This window comes from Schistocerca cancellata, chromosome 1, assembly GCF_023864275.1.
Source record: "Schistocerca cancellata isolate TAMUIC-IGC-003103 chromosome 1, iqSchCanc2.1, whole genome shotgun sequence".
Lineage (NCBI taxonomy): Eukaryota > Metazoa > Arthropoda > Insecta > Orthoptera > Acrididae > Schistocerca > Schistocerca cancellata.
In genome coordinates, this window is record NC_064626.1 from 452,789,721 (window position 1) to 452,810,152 (window position 20,432).

At 43.5% G+C, this 20,432-nt stretch overlaps 1 protein-coding gene across 4 annotated transcripts in view; it reads left to right on the plus strand.

Moving 5' to 3' along the window:
- Positions 1–16,674, plus strand: part of LOC126176770 (leucine-rich repeat-containing protein 15-like) — a 111,756-nt gene extending 95,082 nt beyond the window's left edge. For all 4 annotated transcript variants that reach the window (XM_049923949.1, XM_049923964.1, XM_049923943.1 and 1 more), the window contains exons 2-3: positions 3,022–3,449; positions 14,382–16,674. In XM_049923949.1, the coding sequence (XP_049779906.1) occupies positions 3,043–3,449; positions 14,382–16,179 (2,205 nt within the window). In that variant the 5' untranslated portion in view covers positions 3,022–3,042 and the 3' untranslated portion in view covers positions 16,180–16,674. The remainder of the gene's footprint in view (positions 1–3,021; positions 3,450–14,381) is intronic.
- Positions 16,675–20,432: the final 3,758 nt, after the last annotated feature.

A 20,432-nucleotide genomic window follows, 5' to 3' on the forward strand; every position in this document is an offset into this window, starting at 1 on the left:
TAAATCCCATAGTGCTCAGAGCCATTTGAACCAATAAAATAGGCATTTGAGACCATGGTGTTACGTCAGATGTATCAGATATTATTGCCAAAACTTCCCAATATTCCAATGGAGCCCTTGCTCGTCAGTTTTAGGCAGGCATGTTGACTGTTGGTGACAGACCCCAGTAATGTGGTAACTGAAGTGGCGAAAATAAGTGCACAGGCAATTAGAAGCCATCTTTTCTCCGGAACCATAATAATTGCGTACTCTACTGAGAGACAGTGAAAATAGCCCGTCGGCCGGTCAACCGAAGAAGCTTAGCGGTCGATTTTTATTTTTCATGCTGTACTTTAAGTCCATCGTAGTTAGTTTGACATGATCAACAAGGGACCCCGAGAATTCTGAAGTTGTAATCTGCGTCTCTATTAAAGTATCACTCGTGTGGACGTTGTCAGTCTCATCGATGAGGCGGTAACAGAAACTGGAGACAGATGTAGGCTACGATTCCAGGTATCACACCCTGCAGCTCTTCGTCCTGTTGTGCCCTTGCTTGCGAGTAATTGACGAAAACAATTTCGGAGTGTTGGGTAAAGCTTAATAACATTAAAATGTAGTATCGTAACTACCGATTTTGTGTGGTAATGGATAGGATAAGATCTCCACGTGCAGAAGGTTGTGGGGTCAATTGTAATCAAGTACTTTAATTATTTAAATTTTTATCGAAATGAGTTTGATCATCATTTTTATCCAATTAATTTGTTTAAAAGTAATTTTTATTCTATTTCTGTCCACCAATTAATTGAATAAAAATACTGATAAAGAATTAAAAATAAAAAACTTGAAAGCACTCATTGAGATTCGAACCCACACCTTTCTGTAAATGAAGGCTTTACACTGTCCATTACAACAAGCAGTCATTCCATAAACCTATACCTTTTAAACATTCTTGAGGGTCACGCGAAATTCCAAATTACTTTTGTCGATTACTCGCAAACGAGGGCCGACTAGGATAAATTGCTGCAAGATGTGATACCTGGGATCTCACCGTATAGATGGTTTCAAAAAGTCAATCCCACCGCTGGAGTCACTCCCTTGTTAGATACATTTGCTGTCCATCCCGCGTTCTATACTCAGAGAGTGTTCGGTAGACGTTGGTTTTCTTTGCCGATAAGTTGTTGCTGTCTTGAGCTTAAGTCCGGAAACGGTTTTATATCTCTCTCCACTCTGGTGTATCCTACGCAAGCTTCTCCATGTCAGTATAACTACTGCAATCTAAATGCTTTTGAACGTTCTTAGCGTATTCCAGCCTTGGACTTACACAGTTTTTAGCCATACACTTACTTCTATTACTAGATTACTTGAAATGTCTTGTCAAGCAAATCCTTTGTTTTAGAAAATTTTATCATAAATTACATTCTCAACACTTATATCATCTACCCATCTAATGTTCAATATTCTTCTCTAGCACCACATTTTAAAAGCTTCTATTCTATCTCGTCTGAACTGTTTCGGCCACATTTCACTTCCGCGCAAGGCTACACTACAAACGAATATCTCCAGAAAACACTTTCTAGCACTTAAATTTACCTTCAGTTTTAACAAATATATCGTTTTACAGAAATGCTTTCCTTGCTGTTTCCATCTGCATTTAATATCCTCTCTCCTTCAGCCAATATAAGTTATTTTGCTGCTAAAATAGCTTACGCATTTGCTAGGCTAATCCCCTCAGCATCTCCTGATTTAATTCGACTACATTCCATTACCCTTATTTTACTTCTGTTGATGTTCATCTCATAGCTTCGTCTCAAGACACTATACATTCCGTTCAGCTGCTCTTTTAAGTCATTTGTTTCTCTGATAGAGTTTCTAACAACCCTACCACAACAGAAGTCAAAATTTAATAATGATTGTGGTATTGCTCACGCTGCTAAATACTGCATTTTCGGGCAACAACAAAGTTATTGTGTGGCAGGTGTCATTAGAGCACAGTTAATGAAGTCATTTCATGTAATAATGAATAAACTAGGCACTCATGTTTTCGTGTTTCCCACGCTGGTCTCGTTGTAAAATCATGGCTCAGTCGTCGAGAATCTAGGTGGTGATGATTCCAAGCTCGGATGCAAAGAGGCCTAGGTTTTATTCTGCTATATTCAAAAATTTTATAGATGTGTTTCACTAACCAATCTTGAAGATTAAACCTTTGAAAGTTAGCACAATGGTGATGTAAAAATATAATCAGCACTCCGAATTTAAGTTATACTTTCTTTTTATTGCTTTTGTTACAATATCACGTAACACACAAAACATCACTTCACAATATAAAACATACTTGAAAACATCTTCCTCACTGTTAAAGTTCACATTTTATAAGCTGACTACAATATGCGTCTTTCCACCATGACGTCCAAGACTTGAATTTCTCAAGATCCGATTCTATAACTCTCTAACTAACTAATAATCGCTTACGCGCCCAAAAATCAGAGTTACAAGTACGTCAAAGATCATAGTGACAAAAGAAAGAATACACATAAGAATAATATCATTGCAACATAAACATATTGATGCATCAAAGTACCTCTACATTAATGAAATCAAATCTGAATGTTGTCTCAGAAACATGTTAACTACTTTACAAAAACACAGTAGAATATTGCTGGTATCGAGAGGTCCAGGTGAGCTGCCGTAATGGTTACGTAATTCAAGTACCATTACAAGTTGCAGTGTCATATGCAAATGGCTAATGTTTCATTTCTTCTCACTGAACTGCAATTCTCTTTCCAAATTTCTCCTCGTAGTCGTTTACTGCTTGCCCTTTGTATAGACTGAATAACATCGTGGGTACCTTACAACTTTGTTTCACACAGTCTCAACTATTTCCCTTTCATGTTCTTCGACTCGTGTAAGTGCAGCCTGGTTTCTCTATGTGTTGCAAATAACCTTTCGCTCCCTGTATTTTATGCATGCTGAGATTTTGCAAAATTTATCTTCAGAGTACCCAAAGTGCTTCCCTCGTGAATGAGCACATCGTGTCTGCCGTAGGACTCTTGACCTGACGCGACGATGAAGACGCAGAGTGGGAGTTCGCGGTCGCTGGCTGCCGTGTTGGTGGCGCTGCTGGCGGTGTTGGCGGTGCCCTGCCACTGCGAGCTGCCAGAGCTGGAGTGCCCCGAGGAGTGCGACTGCCACTACTTCCGCATCAACTGGGTTACCGACTGCTCCGGCTCCAACCTCACCGCCGTGCCCACGCTCGAAGAGGGCCTCAGCATCAATGTCTACATCCTCAACATGAACGACAACGACTTGTCCGAAGTCCAGACTTTCCCTCCCGGCATCAAGCTACGCACGCTCGAGATGGCTGGCAACAACCTCACTGAGCTCAAGAGAGAATACGTCCAGGGGCTTGGCTACCTGCTGGATGCAGACTTTTCGAGCAACAAGATCGCCAGAGTCGATCCCGATGCTTTCCGGTACGTAAATTGTTATTCATCCTCAATTGGATAATTTCTCCATATTCTAACCCAGATAATATATATGTGTTACGTTCATAACGATTTCTGTAAAAAGGTGACCTCGATAGTTAACAGAAACAAATGGATTTTTAGTTATACATTTTCCAGTCACAGTAATGTGACCATCTGTCAAAAGCCTGAATAACCATCTTTTGCAGCGCGGACGTGCTGGAAGAGAGTTAGTGAGGTTCTGGAAGGTACCGAGAAGGATGTGAAACCATGCCGATTCCAGTGCTGTGGCCAGCTGCGGAGTCTGATGCTCTTCGAATCACTCACGTACACGGCAAACGGTGTCGCACGTTACATTGTCGTGCTAGTAGATTCCACCGTGCGGACGAAAAACATATTGCCTATAGAGGTGGATATGATCCCCAAGGATAGATGTATACTTGTGTTGATCCATTGCAGCCTCCGATATGACGAGATCGCCGATCCTTCATCGTATGATTATATGATAGCGGAACAAACACTGGTAGCAGTTACTTCTGTAAAATATATGGGAGTATGCGTACGGAACGATTTGAAGTGGAATGATCATATAAAATTAATTGTTGGTAAGGCGGTGCAAGGTTGAGATTCATTGGGAGAGTCCTTAGAAAATGCAGTCCATCAACAAAGGAGGTGGCTTACAAAACACTCGTTCGACCTATACTTGAGTATTGCTCATCAGTGTGGGATCCGTACCAGGTCAGGTTGACAGAGGAGATAGAGAAGATCCAAAGGAGAGAGGCGCGTTTCGTCACAGGTTTATTTGGTAAGCGTGATAGCGTTACGGAGATGTTTAGAAAACTCAAGTGGCAGACTCTGCAAGAGAGGCGCTCTGCATCGCGGTGTAGCTTGCTGTCCAGGTTTCGAGAGGGTGCGTTTCTGGTTGAAGTATCGAATATGTTGGTTCCCCCTACTTATACCTCCCGAGGAGATCACGAATGTAAAATTAGAGAGATTCGAGCGCGCACGGAGGCTTTCCGGCAGTCGTTCTTCCCGCGAACCGTAGGCGACTGGAGCAGGAAAGGGAGGTAATGACAGTGGCATGTTAAGTGCCCTCCGCCACACGCCGTTGGGTGGCTTGCGGAGTATAAATGTAGATGTAGATGTAGATGCAACGTCACGATAAAATTCCTCAGACCATAACGCTCCCTCCTCTGTGTTGGACCCTTCCGAGTATCGTTGCAGGGTGTTTCCTTTCAGACATTTCACGCCGTTGGAGCATAAAACGCGATTCATCTGAAAAGGCCACTTGTTGCCACTATTGGACGTCCAGTTGCGGTATTGGCGCGCAAATTCCAGCCTTTGTCGCCGATGAACAGAAGTCAGGCGCTTGCTGCGAAGGTCCGTACGCTGCAGCGATCGCTGAACGATCGTTGAGGTCACGCTGCTGGTAGCCCCTTAGTTCAACTGGGCAGTCAGTTGCTCCATAGCTGCATTTCTGTTCTCCCGTGCACATCTCCGCAGCTGTCTTCCACTCCACACCGCAGTTGTCTCGGTACTGGTTGTGGATAGCGCCATTTCGCCATGCACGGTACACTTGAACCATGCTACAAGCGAACAGATTACAAACTTCGTAAATGCTTCGACCTCTGGCCCGAAAGCCAATTATCATGCCCTTTTGGACTTCAGATAAATCGCTCCGTTTCCGCATTACGACGACTGCTCAGTTGACCGCTTCACCCCTACACTTTTTATATACCCTCCACTGCTAGTGCTGCCACATGCCGTCTGTGAGTCGTTAATGCACGTTGACGTAGAAAACAGGCGGTGATCGCTTGAATGTGATTGAAACGTGTAGGTCTCCCACCCGTCGCTTTCCAACATGAGTGGGTAGTACACATCCAGTCGAATGGTCTTCTAGTGATTTTTGTTGGAGGCGATTACCAGTTCTGGTGACTGAACTGGAAAATATATATGTGTTTCATGCCCTGTTCATGTGTACTAGGAGGGCTGTTGATAGGCTCAGCTGGATATTCTAATATGATTTAAGCTGAGCCGCACAAGTCGTTCGATTTGTATGTCACAGTTATCGGGTGGTACATGCACTTTGTTGAGATCTGTCTTTTTTATGCGCCAGATTTACAAGTGCGTCTTACGTTACACTGAAAATTCTTTTCATCTGCTGAATACACTACTGGCCATTAAAATTGCTACACCACGAAGATGACGTACTACAGACCCGACGTGAAATTTAACCGACTGGAAGAAGATGCTGTGATATGCAAATGGTTAGCTTTTCAGAGCATTCACACAAGGTTGGCGCCAGTGGCGACACCTACAACGTGCTGACATGAGGAAAGTTGCCAGCCGATTTCTCATACACAAACAGCAGTAGACCGGCGTTGCCTGGTGAAACGTTGTTGTGATGCCTCGTGTAAGGAGGAGAAATGCGTACCATCACGTTTTCGACTTTGATAAAGGCCGGATTGTAGCCTATCGCGATTGCGGTTTATCGTATCGCGACATTGCTGCTCGCGTTGGTCGAGATTCAATGACTGTTAGCAGAATATGGAATCGGTGGGTTCAGTAGGGTAATACGGAACGCCGTGCTGGATCCCAACGGCCTCGTATCACTAGCAGTCGAGATGACATGCATCTTATCCGCATGGCTGTAACGGATCGTGCACCCACGTCTGGATCCCTGAGTCAACAGATGGGGACGTTTGCAAGACAACAACCATCTGCACGAACAGTTCGACGACGTTTGCAGCATTATGGACTACCAGCTCGGAGACCATGGCTGCGGTTACCCTTGACGCTGTATCACAGACAGGAGCTCCTGCGATGGTGTACTCAACGACGAACCTGGGCGCACGAATGGAAAAACGTCATTTTTTTTCGGATGAATCCAGGTTCTGTTTACAGTATCATGATGGTCGCATCCGTGTTTGGCGACATCGCGGTGAACGCACATTGGAAGCGTGTATTCGTCATCGCCATACTGGCGTATCACCAGGCGTGATGGTATGGGGTGCCATTGGTTACACGTCTTGATTCACCTCTTGTTCGCATTGTCGGCACTGTGAACAGTGGACGTTACATTTAAGATGTTTTACGACCCGTGGCTCTACCCTCCATTCGATCCCTGCGAAACCCAGCAGGATAATGCACAACCGCATGTTGCAGGTCCTGTACGGGCTTTTTGGATACAGAAAATGTTCGAGCGCTGCCCTGGCCAGCACATTCTCCAGATCTCTCACCAATTGAAAACGTCTGGTCAATGGTGGCCGAGCAACTGGCTCGTCACAATACGCCACTCACTACTCTTGATTGAACTGTGGTATCGTGTTGAAGCTGCATAGGCAGCTGTACGTGTACACGCCATCCAAGCTCTGTTTGACTCAATGCCCAGGCGTATCAAGGCCGTTATTACAGCCAAAGGTGGTTGTTCTGGGTACTGATTTCTCAGGATCTATGCACCCAAATTGAGTGAAAATGTAATCACATGTCAGTTCTAGTATAATATATTTGTCCAATGAATACCCGTTTATCATCTGCATTTCTTCTTGGTGTTGCAGTTTTAATGGCCAGTAGTGTACTAGCTTTTCCACAGAGATAACCGGTAAGTAGTATTTTGTAGTGCCCTCCTTTTCTGAACGCCTTAGGAAGAAAATGGCAAGTAAACCCTAAAATCCTATCGTTCTGTTATGGTGAATTACATGTCAATATTGCATAACGTACGTCATATTCGAAAGTGAGCGATATGTCAAATGAAGACGCAAATATGTACAAGTATAGGCGATAACTTAAGTAGGTTTTTATTACAGTGCAAGATTGCAGTTACATAGCATAATGTTTCAAAACAATTAATTTCAGCTCTGTATTCTCTAGGTGCAAAGTATCTCATCTTATGTAACCTACTTTTCTGAAAGAACTGTTTTCCAACAAATATTTCAAGGAATTGTAGTTCCTCGTATTATTAAAATGTAACTTATTTCTCTTTTCTGAATACGCTTTATCAGGCAGACAGCTACATTGTTTTTCCTGCCACATACTTGCTTTGATCATAGGAAGGTATATGCGTTTAAAACTCGCTATAAACATATATTTGTAATTAGTGTGAGATTACAGTAAGTAATTTGGATAACAATCGTAATAGGGAGAGCGAACGGAAAATTTAGATTTATTGAGAGGATTCTGTGGAAGTGCAGTTCTCTGTAGGTCAAACCACATTAGACGCAAGTGTTATCTATTCTCGAGTATAACTCCTACGTTTGGAGTCTCCAAAGCAGATATTACAGCAGACATCGAATGAATTCACAACCACTGTTAGAATCGCAGCAGGTCGCATAGCCCATACGCGCAAATGTAGAAGAGATATTCGAGGGACTTTAATGGTAATCGTTGCAAGAAAGAAATCGTCTCATGGACCAGTCATGCGTAATTTCGAGGAACCCATACGCGATGTAGATTTAAAATTCTACTTCCTCCATAGTATATACCTTTCCTAGTGATGGTGAGAATTGTATATGAGAGATTAGGACCCATAAGTGGCACATATACAACAGTTTCTCCTCTAGTCCACATACGAGTGTAACATGGCAAAGAATGACTGAAATAAATGCAAAGTAATCTCCACTATGCACTGTACATTGTCCTGTGGAGTATATTTCGAGATTCCCTGCGACACTAGTTATTTTGTGGGCGCGGTAACATGTTAAACTATCCACTTATTAAGTCAGTAATGCTCCAACATCTAAATTGTTACAATGAAACTGTTGAATTATCTATCTTCAATGCTGATCGCAAATGATATTCATTACTTGTGATCGTCGCAGTAACTTGAACTCATTTCCTAACCCGGAAACTTTCATCTCTGCGTGATAAGGCAACACCATCTCATTCTTTTCTAGGTAACGGATGATGTATTCATTTACAATGGAAATGTGATTTACTGCTCTGGAAACAAATGCCAGTGTGCTTGGAATTTCTCTGTATAACAGAGAAATCTTTTATTCCTTTAATTCATTTTACGTCATTATGGGCTTCTCGTAGTTTAGTCTGTGAATTACCTGTTTTGCAGTTTATTGGAGCTTCAATTTCTGCAATTCATCAAATGGGTCATTATAGCCATTCTTTTCCCATTTTTAAGGCGTCATCGTTATAGCTGTAGAATGTTTCCCTGTTATCTCTATTGTGTTTTCTAAAATTTTGACGGTTCGATATATAATCGGTAACCTAATACTATACTACTAAATTCCTATTAGCGCTCGGTCAATACAATTTAGGCGCAGTAATAGCGTCACACAGGCAAGCCAAGCACCAATACTTGTCAATACTAAAACGCTGCTTAAGGCGTAACCGTTAGCGTATAAAACCAGTAGACGATTAATCGGTGTGGGTGCTTGGCCACGACCACATTGGTGTGCCAGTTGCAACTGACCGATGGCGCGCAAGGACACACAGTCACAGTTTCGAGAGGCAAAAGTACCGATATCACGATAACATAAAATTACTGATACAAGCACAAAGACGTACATGAAACTGGTAATCCCAACATAAATATGAAATTAAGAAAGGTTATATCAAGATGATGAACATAATTTGTCAAACGGAAGCTACTAAAATAAATGGTAAACGAAGAAGTGTAATTTCTATATTTGTAGTAAACGAAAATTGATAAAGTCAGTGATTTAATCTAATAATAAAATTAAAATTGTTGTTAATGGCCAATCGCGATTGAAGCGCCACTTTCGTGCAAGCTTACGTAGCAGAGCCAATGTTGAAACACGAGTACAGTTGGTCATGGGGAAGACAGCGAGTCTGTGTTGGCAGTCTCCCAATCAAGATTTAGACTTTCCTGTCTGTTGGCACGTTAATGATTTTAAAACACCAAATTTGCACTATGTGATCGAAAAAATTAAAATAATATTTCTGATTGAACTCTCGTTGCTGCATGGTATTAACCATAATACGAAAGTGCCGCACCCAACACCAAAGGGAAGGATGTTCGATCTACTGGAAGAAATTGAAATTACAGGGTGAGTCACCTAACGTTTCCGCTGGATATATTTCGTAAACCACATCAAATACTGACGAACCGATTCCACAGACCGAACGTGAGGAGAGGGGCTAGTGTAATTGTTTAATACAAACCATACAAAAATGCACGGAAGTATGTTTTTTAACACAAACCTACGTTTTTTAAATGGAACCACGTTAGTTTTGTTAGCATATCTGAACATATAAACAAATACGTAAACAGTGCCGTTTGTTGCATTGTAAAATGTTAATTACATCCGGAGATATTGTAACCTAAAGTTGACGCTTGAAACCTCCGACGTTCAGTTGCGTGTTGTAACAAACACGGGCCACGGTCGGCGAGCAGCATCTGCAGGGACATGTTTACGATGACGACCGTGTTTACGAGTGTGGCTGTAGTGCACTGTTGTGGTTTGGTCTAGCTGTCGCAGTGTCCGCATGTAGCGCTTGCTGCTATTGTTTTTCTGCATTCGTCTCCGCACGCAGACCAACTGCAGTACACCGTGTTACCAGACGTCTGTGATAGTGTAGTGTTGTAGGAACTGTGACCATGGTGTATTCGAACTCTGAAAAGGCGGAGATGATACTCATCTATGGCGAGTGTCGACGAAATGCAGATGAAGCCTGCAGGGTGTATGCAGAACGGTACCCGGACAGAGAGCATACAACGTGCCGCACATTGCAAAACATCTACCGCCAACTGTATGCAACAGGTATGGTCGTAGCACGCAAACGGGTCCGTAACAGGCCCGTCACGGGAGAAGCGGGTGCAGTTGGTGTGTTAGCTGCTGTTGCCATGAACCCACACATGAGTACACGGGACATTGCGAGAGCCGGTGGACTGAGTCATAGTAGTGTCATGCGCATACTGCATCGTCACCGCTTTCACCCGTTTCATGTGTCGCTACATTAGCAATTACATGGTGATGACTTTAATCATCGAGTGCATTTCTGTCAATGGGCATTAACAGAGAATGCGTTGCAGTTTTACCTGTTTACCGAGGAAGCGGGTTTCACAAACCACGGGGCAGTGAATCTACGGAACATGCATTACTGGTCCGTGGACAATCCTCGCTGGCTCAGACAGGTAGAGCGACAGCGACCGTGGACTGTAAATGTATGGTGCGGAATCATTGGCGACCACCTCATTGGTCCTCGCTTCATTGCAGGTGCCCAAACAGCCGCAACATACATCGCGTTTCTACAGAATGATCTGCCAACGTTGCTCGAAAATGTGCCACTGGAAACGCGTCGACGTATGTGGTATCAGCATGATGGTGCACCTGCACATTCCGCAATTAACACTAGGCTGACCCTTGACAGGATGTTCGACGGGCGCTTCATAGGACGTGGAGGACGCATAAATTGGCCAGCCCGTTCTCCTGATCTTACACCTCTGGACTTCTTTCTGTGGGGTACGTTAAAGGAGAATGTGTACCGTGATGTGCCTATAACCCCAGAGGATATGAAACAACGTATTGTGGCAGCCTGCGGCGACATTACACCAGATGTACAGCGGCGTGTACGACATTCATTACGCCAGAGATTGCAATTGTGTGCAATTGTGTGCACATTGAACATTTATTGTCCTGACATGTCGGGACACACTCTATTCCACTCCGTAATTGAAAACGGAAACCACGTGTATACGTGTACCTCTCCCCTCATGGTAATGTACATTTGCGCCAGTGAAAAAGACCAATACAAAGGTGTTAGCATGTGAACGTAATGTGCTATTCCAGTCTCTTCTGTACCTAAGGTCCATCACCGTTCCCTTTGGATCCCTACGTAATTCGGTGCTCTCCGATACACACGATCGAACAGCGGAGGAGTGGTACTCAAGCGTCAACTTTAGGTTACAATATCTCCGAATGTAATTAACATTTTACAATGCAACAAACGGCATTGATTACGTATTTGTTTATATGTTCAGATGTGCTAACAAAACTAACGTGGTTCCATTTAAAAAAACGTAGGTTTGTGTTAAAAAACATAATTCCGTGCATTTTTTTATGGTTTGTATTAACCAGTTACACTAGCCCCTCTCCTCACGTTCGGTCTGTGGAATCGATTCGTCAGTATTTGATGTGGTTTACTAAATATATCCAGCGGTAATGTTAGGTGACTCACCCTGTATAGTTACAACAAAAATTCTTCTGAACAAATACTCAATATGCAACGCCCGTTCATAACTATTTATTTAGTATTTTCGATGACCTACTTCAGATAGTGCAAATTTAATATTTTAATATCATTCATTTGTCTGTAGGTAGGAAACTTTAAATCTTGAATTCTTGAATGTCTTATGCAAGGAAGACTGCCAACACAGACTCACTGTCTTCCCTGTGGCTCACTGTACTCGTGCTTCGAGATCGGCTGTACTACGGTAGCATACATGAGGGTGGTGCCTCAATCACGGATCATTGTAGACTACATTTACATCTACATGGATACTCTGCAAATCACATTTAAGTGCCTGGCAGAGGGTTCATCGAACCACCTTCACAATTCTCTATTATTCCAATCTCGTATAGCGCACGGAAAGAACGGACACCTATATCTTTCCGTACGAGCTTTGATTTCCCTTATTTTATCGCGGTGATCGTTTCTCCCTATGTAGGTCGGTGTCAACAAAATATTTTCGCATTCGGAGGAGAAGGCTGGTGATCGGAATTTCATGAGAAGATTCCGTTGCAACGAGAAACGCCTTTCTTTTAACGATTTCCAGCCCAAATCCTGTATCATTTCTGCGACACTCTCTCCCATATTTCGCGATAATACAAAACCTACTGCCTTTCTTTGAACTTTTTCGATGTACTCCGTCAGTCCTATCTGGTAAGGATCCCACACAGCGCAGCAGTATTCTAAAAGAGGACGGACAGCGCAGCAGTATTCTAAGAGAGGACGGACAAGCGTAGTGTAGGCAGTCTCCTTAGTAGATTTGTTACATTTTCCAGGTGTCCTGCCAACAAAACGCAGTCTTTGTTTAGCCTTCCCCACAACATTTTCTATGTGTTCCTTCCAATTTAAGTTGTTCGTAATTGTAGTACCTAGGTATTTAGTAGAATTTACGGCTTTTAGATTAGACTGATTTATCGTGTACTAACAACAATGTTGGTATTACAGCACTGTCCTTACATTTAGTCCAATTATAGAAATTATAATTCTTGGTTTACCTTTTGTTTTGATTGCTACTCTCTGATAAATTGTGATATTATTTAATTCTGAAACAGTTTCAGTGAATTTCATTTCTAGGTTGTAGTTACTAGTTACCTGTACGTATTTGTATTTGTCTCAATAAGTTAAAAGTGTCATGATATCGTTAGTCCTTCTAGTTTCTGTGTGTCCTTGTGCGCCACCTGTCAGTTGTAAATGGCCATCATGGTTATGCTTTGTCCAGCCTTTTAATGTTGACAACATACACTTAAAAAAGATGTTGTTGTCGTTAACGCTGTACTTACATACCGCTTACAGTACGAGAATGGTAGGTTTCTTCCGATTATTAATGTTTGCAAAACAATCAAAAGCCTAGTTCTTCTACATACTTCTTTCATTAAGACAACTGTTTTTGACAGTCTTGATGACATATTCACGTTTTAAAAAATCTTTTTGCTATAAAACGTTTTCATTTAACGTTGGACCTGACGCCTTGTCGTCATTTGGATAAAAATCAGCACATTATAAAGTCTGTCTTAACTAAAATATTTGAAAACATAAATCACCTTGTGCAGCCGCTCATAGATGTTTTTTTACGTCAGAAAAACACAGGACACAGTCGCAGATGTGTTTACATAAGCTGGACATGATCTAAACAGCGAAAATCCACTTTATGCGGCGTGTAAGATACAACTGACTCAGTCAACTTCAATCGGCGCATAAGATACAACCGACCCAGTCAACTGAGTCAGTTGTACCGTATATGGTGTTTAAAGTGGATTTTCACTGTTTAGGTCATATCCAGCTTTTGTAAAGAGAAGTGCTACTGTGTACTGTGTTTTTGCGATGTAACAAATATGTGGACATGGACTTTTTTTCACAAGGTCCTTTATGTTTTCAAATGTTTCACTTATTACAGGCCTTTTATAATGTGCTGATTTTTATACAAATGACAACTTGGCTTGAAGTACAGCCTAAAATGAAAACGTTTCATAACAAAAATATTTTTTAGGACCTGACTTTAACAGAAATGTCTGTCGAAACTGGTTGTCTTAAATAAAGAAGTATTTATGCGATCTAGGTTTTTGAATGTTTTTAGCAAGTAAAGAGAAGATTCAGTTTAATGCTCTAACATTTTTATAAAGAAATGTGTATTTTTTAAAATATTGCTAAGTGTTCACGTTAACTGTAAGGCAGTTTTTCTGTTTGTTTCCTTACAATGAGCAAGGTTGTTAGCTACCCCAGCTGGTAACTTTCTATTTGTAATTGCATTTTATTTCCATCAAGACCATTAAAATTTGTAATATATAATTATTCATTCATCATATGCTCTGTACATTAAAAATTAGAAATTTGTGGTAAGGTCTTATGGGACCAAACTGCTGAGGTCATCGGTCCCTAAGCTTACACATTAGTTAATCTAACTTAATCTAAGTTACGCTAAGGACGACACACACACCCATGCCCGAGGGAGGACGAAGGACTCGAACCTCCGACGGCGGGGTCTGTACATTAAAGAAACTGACAGAAACCTTATCTGAAGGTCCAAGGAAAAGTAATCTCTGCCATGTATATGTATCCACCTGTGAGAGCTGTTGTTAACTGTAATTCACCGTGAGGGATATCTAGACCTAAATGTTGAAAACGTAAAGATTGTGTAATAAAGTTGTATAAAGCATATTAAGCGCAACTAACTGCAGTTAACATACGTAGTGCCGTAGATAGTTGCGAGAGTTAATTACACTGCAATGCTTCTGCCAACAGGGACAGTCCCGGCTTCATCACATTGGACCTGCGTAGAAACAGGCTGCAGCCGGTGGACTCTCCGTTCCTGGTGTCACGCACACTGATGACGCTCGACCTGAGCGAGTGCGGCCTGACTCGACTGTCGCCGCAGTTCTTCACAAACCTGACGTCGCTGAGCCGCCTCGACCTGTCCGGGAACCCGCTGGGCACGCTGCTTCCTGGCATCCTGGACCCTCTCACTGTGCTGGAGACGCTCTACCTCAGCAACTGCAACCTGTCTCACCTGTCCGACACGGCCTTCGCCCAGCTCGCGCACCTCAAGACGCTGGACATGTCCTACAACCGTCTGACTCTTGTCGACTGGACGCTGGTGCTGGGGCCGATGCGGCTGCTGGAAACGCTAATCCTCCGGCGCTCCGCCATCACTTACTTGCCTGCAGACGCCTTTGCCAACAACACATACTTACGAAATCTTATACTGGGGGAAAACGAGTTGCGCGACCTGGACGTTGGGACCACCCTCGGGCACAGTTTACTCTATCTCGACACTCTAGATCTGACGAATTGCCATCTGCACGGGCCGCTCGCCGAAAATCCGTTTACTAACGCGACGAAGCTGCGTACTCTAATGCTGTCAGGGAACCACCTGTCATCAGAAGTACTCGGACAGGCGCTCGAGCCGCTAACCAGACTTCAACGTCTCTATCTCAGTAATTGTAGCCTCACACAGCTCCCACAAAATACTTTCGACAACCTAACTTCGCTTCACGAACTGGACATATCTTCCAACCCTCTGAATGACGCCTTTACGGGGATTCTCTCACCACTCGAGTCGTTGGAGGTGCTCAACATGGCGAACAGTAATCTGTCCCATATTTCGGCCAATACTTTCTCCAAAATGACGCATCTGAAGCGCCTAGTCCTGTCTAACAACCCACTTACTGATCTGGAATACGGCCTCTTCCAGAATTTGACCAAACTCGAGGTACTTGAGCTCAACGACTGCGGCTTGCAGCATCCACCCGACGCACAAGTGTTTTCGAATGACCAGTCTTACACGAATCTGCAAGAACTGCGATTGGCTGGCAATCCACTAATTGTGGAGGAGGGAGAGCCTCTGTTACCCCGACAGTTCTCCGGCCTACGAGTCCTAGACATCAGCCGCTGCAATATAACTCAGTTGCCGCGCGATCTCTTCGTGTCGACACCGAACCTGACGACGCTCATCCTCCGAGGTAACTTGCTAGGCTCCCGCAGCGGCGGCGAACTGAAGGCCGACTTCCTGGAAACCCTACCGAGCCTCGAAGTTTTGGATGTGAGTTACTGCAACTTGTCCAAAATATCTCCGCGCACTTTTGCCCACAGCCCCAACCTCTCGACCCTGCGCCTCACGGGCAACCCGTGGAAGTGCGACTGCTACATCGCCGACATGTGGAACTGGGCGAACGTGGGCAAGGGCAACCTGGCGATCCTGGAAGGGTTCACGGTGCCGCCGGAGACGAAGCCGCGGCGCAAGGGTCTGCTGTGCCACTACGAGCCGGGCAAGCAGCGGCCGCGCGCCGCCAGCCGCATCCGCCACCGCGAGCTGAGCAACGAGCGCACGTGGGCGCGCTTCGTGCGCGAGGCGGGCTGCGAGCTGACGCCGCCCGCGCGCGGACCCGCCGGGCGGCGCGAGAGGCGCTCGGCCAGGCAGGCGGGCGGACACGGCGCGCTGAGGCCCGCGTTCGCGCTGCCCACGGCCGCCGCCCTGCTCGGGCTCGCCGCCGGCATCGGCGCCTTCTCCTTCCTCAGGTCCCGCCGACACGCCAAGCACTGAACACACCACCTCCCACTGGCCTCTGCATCCCTGCCTGCAGGGCGTAGCTAGTACGAGGCCTTAACATTTTTCCTTTAGCTCACAGCGTTTCGTTACGAATCTCTCCACACGAAACGGGACTATTTAGGTTAACATTACGTTCACTGTACTTTCTTAGTGTTCACTTTTATCCTCCTCTCATATTCAGATTCGTTAATGACAACAATTTATGACCGTGTGTCACACATTCTTTCTTTTCTTTTATTCTCTTTTCTAAGTGCCATGGACACTCGAGAAAGTTTTCAATAAATTACTATACAACACAAGAGGGACGATTCATTCTTTCTTGAAGAAGTTCCATATTTTCACCGCAGAATAAGTTGATTGCCTGTTAAGCATTTATTTCGTTTCAGTTATGCAGAAATGTTATTTGTCATATATTGTCCTGAGATTTTTGTATTTAATGTATATTTACTGAACTGCACTGAGAACAAATAAAATACTTACAGACTCGTCTTAATTTATTTCAACAAACACTACATTAGCAAAAGTGTTTCCACTGACTGTGATCTATACGTTTTGTAGAAGACAATAAAGTACCGAGTACTTGTTTCAATAAATAAACGTCTAGAGTGTATAAAATTAATTTGAACCATAAAAATCGTTTTCCTATACTTCCAAAATTACTCCTATCGGCCATTTTCATTACAGTACGTCAGAGATAGCTAAACCGCTGGTCATCCTACACCACTAAAATTTATAACAGTCAAGACTTTGTGTAGACTGTGACGATTCTTACCCAAAGTGTAAAAAATAAAATAAAATAAAATAAAATGTTTGGTATGGTATATCCCCTTGGGGGTTCGGCCGCCGTATTGCAAGTCTTTTCAGTTGCCACCACTTCGGCGACTTGCGTGTCAATGATGACGAAAACGCAACACCACAACACCCAGTCCCCTGCCCGGAATTAAACCCAGGCCCCTTGCGTGGTAGGCGGTAACACTACCGCTGCGTTACGGATGCGGACAGCCTAAGTGTAGAACAAATGCGATGGCATGAATAAAACATCAGCGGTCGCGCGGTTCCAGACTGTAGCGCCTAGAACCGCTCGGCCACTCTGGCCGGCGAAGGCCATCATCAGACGGATTTACATGTTAGTATGACATACGTGTGTGTTGTGATTTTGCGATAACTTGTCGCACTCTCTCCAGTGGACACAGGCTCCTTTTTTGTGTCGCAACACATTACAAATTAAAGCAAATAATGAGGCATCATGTGTTTACCAAACTGTGCTGAAACTGCTCCAGGCATTTCTGAGTGCTTACTTTCATAGATATTTTTCCAGATAACAATGATCACTGCTCCGAGTTTGATAGAAATTGCTTCAGGCATCTCAGAGATACGTCTATGTCTTTGCTTCTCCCTTTCCACTCCCTAGGATTGAAACATCACCGAGACTGTCATTACTGAGCTTAACGACCCTGAAAGCTGTGGATTTGATACCAATATGGGCCGTCGTCTAATATTTTTATACGTCACAGCGTCTTAGCCTCACCCCTTAAAGTTGGTAGGGGTACATTATTCCACAGAATTTTTTATGCAAATAATACAAATAATGAGTCATGTAGGAAAAGATCTTGCCGAGAACGCGAGAAAATTCTGGTCCCACTTAAAGTCGTTAAGGGGGTCGAAGGCTTCTGCCAGCCACTCGTTGACCAATCTGTTGTGACAATAGAATTCTGTAAAAAAGTCTTAAATTTCACTTTTAGGGACTCATTCGTGCAGGAGGAAACTACAAACATACCGTCGTTTCAGCGTCTCACCGAATCCCTTATGGAGGGCATAGTACTCGTAATAGGCGGAACTGAAAGAGTTGAAATCAGTAAGTCGCCAGATCCCAATGGAATCCCAATTCGGTTTTCACTCTACGGCACTGGCTCCTTAACTTGCATTTATCGGGAATCTCTTGCCCAGCGCAACGTCCCAAGTGACTGGAAGAAATCGCTGGCGACTCCTGTATTAGAAGGGTAAAAGACTGATCCGTAAAATTGCAGACCAATGTTCTTAACATCGGTTTGCTGCAGAATTCTTGGACGTATTCTCAATTCGAATATAATAAATTTCCTTGAGACGGCAGAGTATCTGTACCCAAATCATCACGCATTTAAGAAGCATCGCACGTGCGAAACTGAGCTTGCCCTTCTCTCGACTATATCCTGCAAATCATGGATGTCGAGCAACAGGCAAATGTCAGATTTCCTGAAGGCGTTTGACACGGTATCCCACTCCATACTGTTAACGAAGGTAGGCGCATACGGATCAGGTTCCAAGTTTAGTTGGTGTAACTAATGGCAAGTTGCTCTAAATGTAAGTTAATACACATGAGTGGGAAAAACAATACCGTAATGTTCGAATATAGCATTAGTAGTGTACTGCTTAACAACGTCATGTCGATCAGATATCTGAGCATAATGTAAAGCGGAGTGAAATGGAACGAGCACATAAGAACGATAATAGGGAGGCCCAATGGTCAACTTCGGTTTATTGGGATAATTTTAGGAAAGTATGGTTTATCCTTAAAGGGTACCGAGCGTAAAACTCTAATGCGACCCATTCTTGAGTACTGCTCGGCTGTTTGAGATCCACATCACGTCGGTTTGAAGGAAGACATCGAAGCAGTTCAGGGGCAGGCTGCCAGATTTGATATCGTTAGGTCCGGTTAACAAGCGAGTGTTACGGAGTGCTTCGTAAATCGTAAACTCAAATCGGAGTTCCTGGAGGGAAGGAGACGTTCTTCTCGCAAAACACTATTGAGCAAATTTAGAGAACCGGCATTTGAAGTTGACTGCAGCATTATTCTACTGCCGCTAACGTCATTTTACGTAAGAACCACGAGAGTAAGATAGAGAAATTATGGCTCGTTTGCGAGTGAAACAGGTAAGGGAATGACAAGTAGTGGTACAAGATTCCCTCCGACATGCACCATATGGTGTTGTCGCAGTATGTGTGTAAATGTAGATACGCAAAATTTGGTTGGAACTGTTCCAGAAAGTTTAACCTCCACTCCTATCCGTACGGGAGACCCCACCTCTTACCCCTACATCACTTCTGACCACATAGTAAGTGATAATGTGCACCACGTTTCGTTGAAATCGGTCCAGTGGCTAAGAAGGAGATGTGGATCGTACATACATAAGTAGGGCCTACTCGCAACAGCAAAAATCCTACGGCAGTGTAGACAAAACAGTGGAATAATCAGAGAATTTGGAGAGAACAGCTCAAAAACCAGGCCACGGCGTGACGTCAGACAGTTGCGTGGGTCATTGATTAAGGAAATGCGAGGTGTCCGACGTTCACTTATTCATCGATGCTCCTTGTGCTTAGGATTGCTTACTTTACGACAGAGTTTATGGACCAGACTGAATGTTCAAATGACAGCGATAGCAGCAGATATGAGGCACAGAGACTATAAAAGTTTTAAGAATGTGCTTATAATGGCTCACTATATTCCGGTCAGGGTTACCTAAGAATGAAAGCCCTGTTTCATCATCAAGGAATTTTTTTCTGGAATCGCCTGTATTTGTCTTTTGCAAGTTGAAATGATGCCTTTGCACGTTCTGGAATAAAGATAACAGCCACAAAGTTACCTTCGACGAGCATATGGACTCTATGGAGAGTGTTCCGGCGTCTGTCTCTCATGGTGTCGTGGTCACAACAGTGCAGTGGTAATCTGAAGGCGCAGATTTCAAAGCTACAGTTTTCCAATTTTTTTATTGTTCGTACGAATTTACTGCATTCGGGCAATATTTACCCAAACTATGAATCGAGTGAAATAAATAGCTGGCGTAACTGCATATTGGCTTCGCTGTGATGCCTATGTCAGAGAAAATATCCAAACACAGAAGCAATTTTTGGAGAGCTATTCTCAAAAGATAGAACCAAACGTGCAATCATTACAAGTTCAGCGCAAGAAATGTTGCAAATTCGTACAGCTACACCTAATAGTTGTAATCCCTAAGTGTTTAGAAGCAGTGGTTACGTTTTCCCAATACATTAACGATAGAATACATCGGACAACAGCGAACAAGTGCGCCTATAAACGGCCATTAACACTCCCATTATGGAGCAGTTTTATCAAATTAGTTACGTAAAATTATTGGATCATCTACTTGTCAGAAAATATTAACTGTAATATACGATGTTTGTTACCGACTTCTAGAAATAAATTATGCCCACAATTGGAAGTTTTACAGAAGAGTTTGAACTCAATTGTT